The sequence below is a fragment of the Daphnia carinata genome, chromosome 1 (genome assembly GCF_022539665.2).
Source record: "Daphnia carinata strain CSIRO-1 chromosome 1, CSIRO_AGI_Dcar_HiC_V3, whole genome shotgun sequence".
Lineage (NCBI taxonomy): Eukaryota > Metazoa > Arthropoda > Branchiopoda > Diplostraca > Daphniidae > Daphnia > Daphnia carinata.
The window spans coordinates 8,659,479-8,670,748 of record NC_081331.1 but is presented as its reverse complement, the minus strand read 5'-3'; the positions used below and the strand labels follow the sequence as shown (position 1 = coordinate 8,670,748).

Here is an 11,270-nt window from a genome sequence, read left to right as displayed (position 1 = left end):
GAGAAAAATAGTCTGGTAAAGACTGGCCTTGAGACAGCCAATAAGGAAATGTACAATTTGCTTGAAACGATCGCCGCGAAAAAACAAAAAACTATCGAACTCCGCAAAGAGCGGAGAACAGTTGTATCCAATTGTAATCACTAAAGTTTATTGGAAACGTTTATTGGAACCGATCGTACGAGAGGGTGTAGAATAAAAAGATTCACCGACCACGTTGACTTGCTAACCGCTAACTGGCGCTGTATTTGTAGAGTAGTGGTAGAGATATAAGGGAAGAGCGGCAGAGCAGAGAACAGAATCGTTAGGGGATAGGAAGGGAAATATTTTAGACGTAAAAATTTTCCGTTTTAAATTCATAATTACAGTGATTTTCCATAGGGTATGATATGCAAAATCACATGTTTGATTATAGTGTAAACTATGCTTTTTTTAGCCCTAATGCGTCCCCATAGCCCTATTTATCATCCCGTGCAGGAGAACTAGCCCCATTTACTAAAAAAAAGCTACTAAAATAGCCCCACCCTCCTCTGGCGAAGGATTAAAATTTAAAAAATGAAAAATCTAAAAGTGGAGCAATTCCAGTAGAGATATCGTGGTAGAGATAAGAAATCGACCATAGAACAAAAATAATAATAAGAAAAAAGAAAAAAAAAAATACACGGAATACGTCGGAAAAGGCGAAACTCATACAACTGTCCAAATATTTCACTGACGAGAAATTCTACACTCTTGTCTCTTCTTGACCCTATTTTTGAGGCGAACAATTTGCGAGTTATGTGAGCCGATATTCCAAATCATCAAAGACGTCGAAGAAGCAGGCAACTTTTTAAACGAAAAGCACTGAAGAGCAATTGCTAGGGGCGAGGTGGTTATTACTAGTGTTGGGGATACTGATACCGATACAGCGATGCATCTGTATTTTCAGATACTCGATACCGATTCGATTCAGACGTATCGGTGTATCGATTCAACGCCATCTACCGGTGGGAATAGAAGTACAATGAGCCACTGAATTTGAAATGGGGAAACGGGGCTTGGTTGTTTGTAATTAAACGACCTGTTTCGAGTAAAACATTACGTCTATTTGGTCCTGTGTTATTTATGAATAAATACATTTATATTTGATACTCCAACCCACATTTTATTGCCGTGGGATTACAGCATTCTTGTTGTCTGGAAACGATCTCCAACGATAAATTCTCAATATCACGACAAAAATTCGTGTTAAACATCTGAAACCTCAAAAACATTTTATAAAAATAATTTCTGGAAATCATTACCGATACCAATTTTGGTCATTTCATAAACGTCTTGTTTCTTGTGTTTTACACTTTTGTCTGTTAAAATTTCTTTGATATTGTTTTAGGTAAAGATCATCGATATGGTTTAATACAAAAAATTATATGTGATAAATAAAACAAAAAACAAAACAAGAAAAAAATCCATGTTTCGAACCCTACTTTTACGATCTGGTAGCCAGACGTTATACCAATACACACATGATACCATGGTTGTTTTAGTGTTACAGAAAACAGAATGTTTCTGTAATGAAACTAAGCGATGCCGATTTTTCACAACATAATTTATAATTTTGATATGTGTCCTATATAAAGGGTTCTTAATTTTTTTTATATGGCATCTATATTTCCGATTACAAAATATTTCCGAGACGTTTCTTGGAATAGAACCTTCGTCTACGAATTACAATGCCATCACCTTGCCACTATGCCATTCTTCATGGATATATGAAAAAAATTACAAAATACATGAATTAAAGTCATCCGATACATTCCGATACGAAGAAACAATATTAGAAAAAAAAGGTTTTCGAAAAATATCTCTGTCGTAAACTTATCTTTTTCATAAATTCTTTTTAATTTTTTTATGAAACCATGACTAATGAAACAGAATTCGATGTTTTGGAATTCGAACACCAACCACGAAGTTCTCATGCGCATCCCATATCATTGTTGCATCCATTCTGCAGCTATTGTAAAATCTTAAAAAGAAATAACTGAATTTAAATATAGCGATTCGATTCGATACAAGAAAAATATTTGAAAAAAGAACGATAGGAAAAGTTTCTATCTACAAAAAGTAATACATAAAATCGGATTTGACCCCACGTTAATACCGAAATTTAAAATCATTCAAAAATTACAGTTGTCGCCATTTGCATTAAACATTTTTCAACTTATTAAAAAAATTTTTCAAACTAAAAAATAAAAAACCAAGAATTGAGCTCTGTACCACGAGTCAAATTAATGTCTAGCATACCCACTTGCATGGATCCTCGCCAAAGAAAACGGGAGCGAAAAAGAAAAAAAATCCATGGGCCTCAACAAATTTAGCCTTAGGGCAACGAAAAGTTTTCAGGTGGAAAAGCAATGATGCATAAGCTAATTGGAGAGGCTTTGCCATATCGGCCTGACCATCCTAATCTTAGACGATGAAACCGAAAGAGAATGGGGTTCTACTGTCAAGACGGATAGCAGTCTATCTTCTGGTGTATAGTGCCGTCCACTTATAGAACCGCCTAGCTATGGAACCGGCTCGGTTATCGAACCGATTTTTTTTGCCGTGTTTCAGCGCCGCCTTTGGCTGTATTGTGAACTAAATCTGTTTCTTGGTGGGAATGAACAGGTTACGCACTTTAAAACGCACAAATACATGTTACTCGAATTGATTTTAGCAATTTTTGACAATAGTACAAATTGGATTAAATTGACCCTACGTAAAATAATTGCCTTTCAAACGAATTCAGACGGGAAATAATAGAACAAAATGAATTATTGTGCTACTTTTCTTTGCTTTATAATGTAAACAAAATTTTTTAAGAACTGTATTACAAAACGACACTTTTCGTGTTGTTCTGTTTTGTTCCATTTATTAATTATGGGCGGTGAAACACGGCAAAGAAAAATCGGTTCGATAACCGAGCGGGTTCCATAGCTAGGGGTTTTTATAAGTGGACCGGCACTGTATCTAATATAATGGCCAATCGCTGATAGGGCATTCTCTTTGTGGTAGAACCCTCTTGTTGGAAAAAAAAATGCGGAAATTGTTAAGATATTAAGGGGTAATATGATAACCCTCACTATTCCGGGTAGTTGCATAGACATCAGCATTATCCCTGTGCTACTCGCTTTTAGATGCTCATACTGTCAAAACCTGAGCGATAAATGCATCGGCGATAGTTGGCTCTGAAATCGGCTGCTCGGTTATAGAACCATTCAGTTATAGAACCGCGCACAGGCTGGTTCTATAACTGGACCTGCACTGTATATACTTCTGGTTTATTTTTCTTCTTAAATTTCTTTTTGTTTTTGTTTGTTCCTTTTTTTTATCTTTTTATACATTTTCTTTATAGTTGTGGTTACTATTTCTTGGTCTTGTTTTTCAAGGATCATGCGGATTTATGGCCTGTTAAACATACGGATAATTACAAATAAAAAAACAGCAGGTTCGCCCGAGATGGATTCGGAAGAGGGTGTTGACTAATTGCCCACCACCTCCTTTCACCTCTCCATAACCTAATGGCTATGTATCAATCAATCTGTTGGGAGTCAAGCCTGCATACTCATGTCATGCTTTTAATGCTGGGGATCGATTCGACCATTAATCCCATGCCACTTCTATGGTGGCGTACGGAGGTGCTGAAAGTAAATGCTATATAAGGGTTAGAGGTCGCGTAACACCTAAGTGGATGGCCACACAATTCATGGTCGTCCAGTGCAGGCGTAGTTGGAAGAAACCGAATTGGATGACGGAGTGAACGAGGTTGATTGTGAAGATGACGACGCTGAGGTGGTTGCCGCTGAGCCATTTGCACCGTGGTGGTTCGGTACCGCTTCGAATTCAAACCAACGATGAGAAATAAATGGTGATTAAGGCGATAATGAATGCTTTTACCTGGACGATTCAGGCTAAGCGTACTTCCGGTGATGCTGTCAGAGTCTTCATCTCCATACGTTTCACGGGGAGGTTCAGCAATGGCTAATGCACTGCATAATAGTCATTTCATTCACATTAGCAAACAGAGTCGTAAACTTAAAACCAAAAACAGAAACGAAAATGTGAAAACCTGAAGCCGAGTCTCATGGATTCGTTGTCTTAACGTTCTAATTCTCTGGCCTAATTTTCGTGAAGCAGACGGATCCGGTCGAAGCGTTCACGTAAGACTTCTCGCGTTTATTCTTCCACCTAGCGGTATTTTGAAAATTATAATTATCAACATACTAAACTGGAGCAGCTTCAAAGCTAATAAACTGCTACGCCATATAGGAAACCAGATGCATTAGATTTTTTTTGTGCACATAAGACGTGAGGAAAAGATTGTTTTCATTTTTCTTTATATATGAAATTGCTAACCACTTGTTCCAGTAGGGCACGGCGCACGGACACCATTTACTCCAATTCTGATCTCTCTCTATTGCGCTATGCTTCTGCTGTCATTTTACTTTTTGACTGGTAAGCCATAAGAATTTCCAACTCTCGTTGCAACTTGTCCCGCATTACTTGGGCTTCCACTTCTTGCGATTCGTCTAGGCGTATCTAGATGATGCAAAAGCAAAGGCAATTAGCATCTAGAGTGAAACATTTAATTGACAAGTACAATTTACAGTTGGGGATTTTATTGGTTGTACAAGCAAATCTACCTCACAACCCTTTCCTATTCTTAACGCCCAGCATTCGGTTTAATGGTTAGGCTTCCATGCTAATTTACCTTGTCTGCCTCAGACAACAGACGTTACATTTTGTAGAACGGAATTTCATTTGCGGATCGCAAAGAAAGGTTGTCTTAAACTATGTCGCCGATCTAAGAATGGAAAAGTAGTTCGGTTCCGACTCGTGCGGCCAAACAGTTGCCTATAAACCCCATAAATCGGACTGTGCAACAATGAGCTTTAATACCTCAACACGCCTTACCAGATTTCTCAATTTTATTCAGTGAAAATTCATCCTATTTCCACATAAAGCCAAAATACCATTAGAAAGGTATTGTATCTATATCACTGCCAATGCACCATAGATTTGACATTCGAAAACAGGGCAAATTTCTGACTGACCCGAAGTAAGCGCAATAACATTGCGGAAAATTATTTTGTTATGAGCGCTTGCTGTAATTTTACGTGGACAGCGAGATAGTCTTTGGCAGCCAATGGAAATCTAGTCTACGGTGTATACCGCAAACAAATTGTTTAACACAACTTACTAGTTGCGACTTCACATTGGCTGATTGACACGTTTTCGTTAGTGGGAATCAGTACCATTTCCAAGAGATTACATAAATTTCACTGTGAGGTAACTGCGTAAAATTTCAAATGAGTAAGCGGTATGATACTACAATGTGCCGTCTCATCACTGGAAGTTGCTGAAAATGCAACGTTTTTGTTAGTATTAACGGGCTGCTACTGATTCTCTTAACCCATCACTTCCTTTTCTTTACTATTGAAGCATAGTTTTAGAATTGTACATTAGCTAAGAGATCCATTGGGTAAACTTGGGACCGATTTGCGATCGCAGATATCTAACACGGCTTCTTAAACACTGTTTTTTGTTTTTCCGTTCGTTCTTTACAGTTAACTGATGCTTCCTCAAATATTCTGAAGCCATTTAGGGGCTACTGGGCGAAATGGCAGATTAACCAAAAACCAAAAGCAGAGAGAAATACATACCGACTGTTTCTGTAGCATTTCGGCGATACTTTGCTCGTACTGTTCACCAAGAAGAGTCAATTTGCGTCACTGATTTTCTTTCAGTTTCTTATTCACACTTTTTTGTTGGTCTCGTGGTGTCGAGGCCAGCGGGCCTTGAGCGCTTTATATTGGCGTGTTTGAATTTTAACCGTCTCCCGGAATTGCTTACGGATAAAAATTTTTTTTGTTTCGAACTTTTTGGGCTGTTGCTTCAACTCGACGGCGTGTTTTTTGCGTAGTTCACGCAATGCACGCTGGGTGTACTCATGCAGATTGGAAAATTCCGTCTGATGCTGTCGCCTAAGCTGTTCCTCGCGCTGCATGTGAACTGCACGTTGCTGCCGATATTCCAGCTCCTGCGTCAGCTTATGGTGGAGAAGCAACAAGGCGTGGGATGTTTCCAATTGAGCTTGCCTTCCATTGAACTCTTCACACAACAGCTCACGTTTCAGTCGGTGATAAGACAGGAGTTTTGCACGCCGTAACCTGCGTACCTCTAATTCCAAATAGTCCTTCTAACTCTTCGTCAATCGTTCTTCCTCACGCGCTTCGATTGCCTTCAAGGAATCTTTGTAATTCCTAGAAAAAAATTATTGTTGATCAGAACACAAGAACTTCATTAATTTTTTCCTCTATAAAAACAAACATACTGTAGAGATGCATCTCGTTGGCGTTTTGTTGTGCTCGCATCACTGCTGAGTTCCTGCTTCCACCTTTCTTTAGTTTGCTTGTATTCACGACGCACCTAAATTTCAAAATTTTTGCGCTCGAGCAAATGTCGCGCGTTGATTTCTTCGGTCAGCTTTTTCTCGCCGGATAAATTCTGCTTCACATTCAGTTTGGAAAATGTACAGTTAATGGTGGTAACACCAAAAGAGCTTTAAGGGATTTTCTACCTTGCGTTCAAGTTCTTGTTGATGTTTCACATGAAGCTTTTCCAGTTCTTTACGGAATGATGTTAATAACGTTTCGTACTCTTTGTCTAACATTTGCTTATGACCCTCCATTTCTACTCTATATCTCTCTGCCAGCTGTTAAATAGACAATGGGAATGAACGTGGCGAGTTTGAATCATGGGTACCACAAATAAAACAAATAAAATGAAATGAAACAAAGTAATACTGCTTTACTATCTTGATCAGAGAACTCTGGTGTTCTCGGTGCATGTGTTTGTAGCCAGACATTTGCTCGTGCATTTCTTCTTGCATATGCTCTTTTTGCTGTTTAGAAATGATCGACGTAGTTCTAATGGTAGCGAAGTGATTGGTATTCAGGCTGTTTGTTGCGTTGGTGCTAAATGATAGACAGTCGCACGCAGCCAACAAGTTGTTGGCGTGCAGCGACTTTTATTTGGGTAATAATCACAGAAAATAAAAAAAATACAAATATTGAAGCTCATGGAACAAAACGAATGCTTGCAAAATGAATAATTTTACTGAAATTGATTTTTTTAAAATTATTTTTCGCAACGAACGCTTTACCTTTGTTCGATTTCGAACCGACATGGGATATATCGAGCTGTTTTCTGGATTCGCTGTGCGTGGCGGAATGCTGCTCGTAGAGCTACTTTGTGAACTAGCGCTAATGCCGGCTAATTGAGTATTTTGTTCGGACGTTATTAAATTACTTTTACTACTGTCACCGCCTTGTTCTTCTTCGCCTAAAGAAGACAAGTTTCGTTAGTATTCATACCTACAAAGATGATGAGAAGTATGCGCGATCGATCACCTTATTGCTTTCCGCTTCACCAACATTGCTTTCCGTTTCACAAGAATCAACCATCAAGATTTTCTTCATTTTACGGTAGTTTAAATTGTCCAGATCACGAACAGCAGCTTTAGTGTGATGTATCAGATCAATTATTACAGTCCCAGGTGGACGTGTAATAACTTGATGCTACTGTATTATAATGAAGAATGTTAATTACCAGTTCAAAAGTTCTGGTCAATTCGTAATTATACGCATATGTGTATAAGAAGACCACTAGTGGTTCTGCCAGATGGATTCTTTTGAAGACAAGAGTCCAATTCTAATTTTAGTCAGAAGAATATTGCCAGCCTTGACATCATGGTGGATGTGATGTCACTTTTGAATAAGGACTTAAAGGATATCTTCCGGCAGTTTTATCATGGTCAAAGAGGTCTGCTACCTCTGGATCCTTCAAACTGCATGCCCTATATTGAGTATTTGTACTAAACGTTACTTAACTGAACAGAAAAATATTTATTAAAAAGAGATGTGTCTGGAATTCAAGATTTACAAAACGATGGTCAGCAAGTGGATGTTATTCATCCACAATAATTTGGCTAAGCATAATGTATAGCAAAGCTGTGTAATATTACCTTGGCACAGTAGGCATAGTTCGGCTGTTGATGAGTCACAGCCTCTATTACAGAGAATACACTGAAGTTTACAGTATCACTCCAGTTCCCATGACACACTATAAATGAAAATTCTTTTAGGACACTCTGCACAGTGTTCTGGCATTGATCATAACACTCTCCTCATTCATGATTTGACGAAATTAAAGAAAAAGATACTTGTCTCTCACTGAATCTGGAAAATGTTCGATAAATTTTACGATTTTGTTGATAGTTTAGAGATCGTCAAGATTGATTTAATAATTTAATTTTGATTAATTTAAACTTCAAATTTAATTTTTAATTTATATAAATATTTATATACGTCTTTACCATACGTAATTTTTCATTTGTAGTACGCTGGGAAAAATGTGAAAATCCCATATTATTATATTTTTCAACATTTGCATGTCCCAACCAACCTGCCGCAACGCCATCTGTGGAGCTCACCACGATTCTGCATCGCAGCTGATAGTATGCCTGCCTTCCTTATTCATGTTCATCCTTATTCGTGCAATCCCTATGCAAAAGTACACAAATTCTCTACAAAATTATTTCCATAATTACATCGACATTTACAATTTTAAGTTTAATGCATGTATAAATTTTAGGGAACTATGATTGTAAAAATATTGAGAAACCTTTTATAACAATCACGATATGTTACAAATAGTACAAATATTAACTAAGTACGAAAAATAAGCCCTTAGTTGAGGTGAGGGTTTACCAAAATTTTCCTAAAAGCATAAGCAGGCGCTTAGGTTATTCTATTTATCGATATTCATTTCAGTTTACAGCTACTAATTCAAAAATGTGCGACGTAATTGCTGGAGTTGTCGGATTTCTTTTTTGGATGTTGCATGCTTTCATGTATTGTGGGATCAACCAATCCTACCTAGATCACACACCAGAAAACGAATCGAGATCTGTAACCACAATAACCCAAGTACCAGAACGAGAAGGGTTACCCGGACACAACCAGGAAATATCCATAGTCTCTCAACCAGAAAGCCAACCTGTTTCAGATTGTCCTCCTTCATGTAACAATCCTGAAAACATGAAACTCCATCATTCCATGGCGACCGATAATGGAATCGAAAACTATGTTGAAATGCTCGAAGAAGAACACGGAGAAATGCGTAAAGAGATTTTCAATTTCCAGCAAAAATTTCAACAATTAAGTTTCATCGTAACGAGCCTGGAGGAGATGCAGTACGGAAATGAAGAACTCAAACAAGAAGTAGCTTCAATGCGGACTAGTGTATTTGAGCAGGAACAGCAACGTCAACTCATCGAAACACAGCTTCAGAATGAGATTAGTGACCTGCAAAGAAGCTTAGAGGCCGCGGAGAGCGAAAATAAGAACCTTCTTTGTAAGCTTTCAGTATTTGAACAAACTGAAACGCAAATTCTTGATTCTAACCTGCAAACCACTAATGAGGTTCTCCAAAGCACGCCAGTTGGCATTTACCAGCAACGAAACGAACAACCTGATGCACAACAAAATGATCATAGCACATTGAAATGTTCACCTCTTGTCAATAATAGAGCAACAGAGAATCGATCATCTTTGCGCGCGACTGCCATGAAATGGCAATCGGATTGTGAATCAGTTAAATTTGACCTAATTAAGGAGAATGTAGATTTAACGACGAAACTGGTGACTTTACAAGGAGAATACCAGAACGATCTTGACTTAAAAACCGCTGAAGTTAAGCGCATCACTGACGATAACCGATCGCTCAAATCAACTCTAGATTTAGCGATCGAAACACTCAACGTAAAACTGTATCATCTGGATGAGGTGAAGGCCGAGTTATACGATTTGAAAAGTAAGCAACAAGAAGAATCTTCCGTCCGCGAGGAAAATGAAAGTCTTAAACAACAGGTTGCTTCTTTGCGGGAAACGGAGTTAAAGCTGATGGATGACAAGGAGAATTTGAAAACAAGGCTGAATTCCTTGTATTCAAAAAATCGCAAGATCCTGGATGCAAAGCAAGCGGCAGAGCGAGCTGCAGATCAAGAGAGATCTGTGGTTGAAGAACACCTCTCAACTATAGCTTCGCTAAAATCTGATTTAGAGTTAGCCAGTAAGATCATGCATGAGAAGACACTTGCGGATGACGAACTACGCCATGAGCTTGCAGAAGTCAAAACGCTCTGTGATCAACTAGACAAACAAAACGAAGAAATCAAAATCGACATGGAAAGGCTGAACGCCTCCGTTCGTAAACGAAAGTCTGATTGGCGATCAAGCGAGCTAAAACTGAGCGAAAGCAACGAAGACTTAAAGAAGAAATTAGGTCGGCTACAGACAGAAAATCACCGATTGTTAGAGAAAAATAGCCTGGTAAAGACTGACCTTGAGATAGCCAATAAGGTCCTGAACAATTTGCGTGAAACGACCGCTGCGAAAGAACACGAGACTATCGAACTCCGTAAAGAGCTTGAAGGTCTGCGCACAGAAAGCGAGAGGATGATGAACAGCTGCAAAGCTGCCTCCCTTTTTGACCAACTTACACCAGACTTAGTCAGAACCAACGGACTACTGGAAACGCAGACAGATTTAAGCATCCCAGAAAGTTCTGCTCGACGCCCATCATCCCAATCGGAATCCGATGTCGATGTTAGCCACCAACCATGTGCAGAAATGCAGGAATTACAAACAAAACTACAAGTCCTTGAGGCTGAAAACCAGAACTTTACGACGACGATTGCAGTGATGCAACAGGCGGAAGAAGATGCTCAAAGAACTATACAAGATCTGATGATGCAATACCGGCTAGCTACAGAAAAGAACGAGGCTGTAATCCAGGCCAACCGTACAGCAATACAAGCGGCTGAAGAGCAAGCGGACGCGCTCTCTGAGGCCCTCACTGCTTTACGCGAAACCGCAACGGAAGGCGGTAGCATCGTTGGGGCAGAGAAGATTGACGAGATGGGCAGTACGGACATCACACAAAAGGACACGGATATTAGCAAGAAGAAGAAAGAGTCTAAGTTCAAACGATGGCTAAAGAGGAGTGAATTTCGTAAGCCTAAAGTCTCGCAAAACAACGCTGTTATTAAGCTGATGCAAAATGCTGAAAGGTCATTGAGTCAAAAAGCTAATAATCTCAAAGAAAGGGCCCAAAATCTTCTTAAAAAGCGTCAAGACCTGCGAAAGTAGGATGAAAATGTGACTAAAATAATTTCGTTTTTTTTCAAAAAA

General features: G+C 38.8%; 1 protein-coding gene and 1 pseudogene across 1 annotated transcript; one reads left to right on the top strand and one right to left on the bottom strand.

The window, feature by feature from the left end:
• Positions 1 to 2,142: 2,142 nt before the first annotated feature.
• Positions 2,143 to 8,254, bottom strand: LOC130693586 (serine/threonine-protein kinase Tao-like; annotated as a pseudogene).
• A 616-nt stretch (positions 8,255 to 8,870) lies between these two features.
• Positions 8,871 to 11,228, top strand: LOC130695984 (uncharacterized). Its single transcript, XM_057519053.1, has one exon. The coding sequence runs from the start codon at positions 8,871 to 8,873 to the stop codon at positions 11,226 to 11,228; it is 2,358 nt and encodes a 785-aa protein (XP_057375036.1).
• The last annotated feature ends 42 nt before the right edge of the window (positions 11,229 to 11,270 follow it).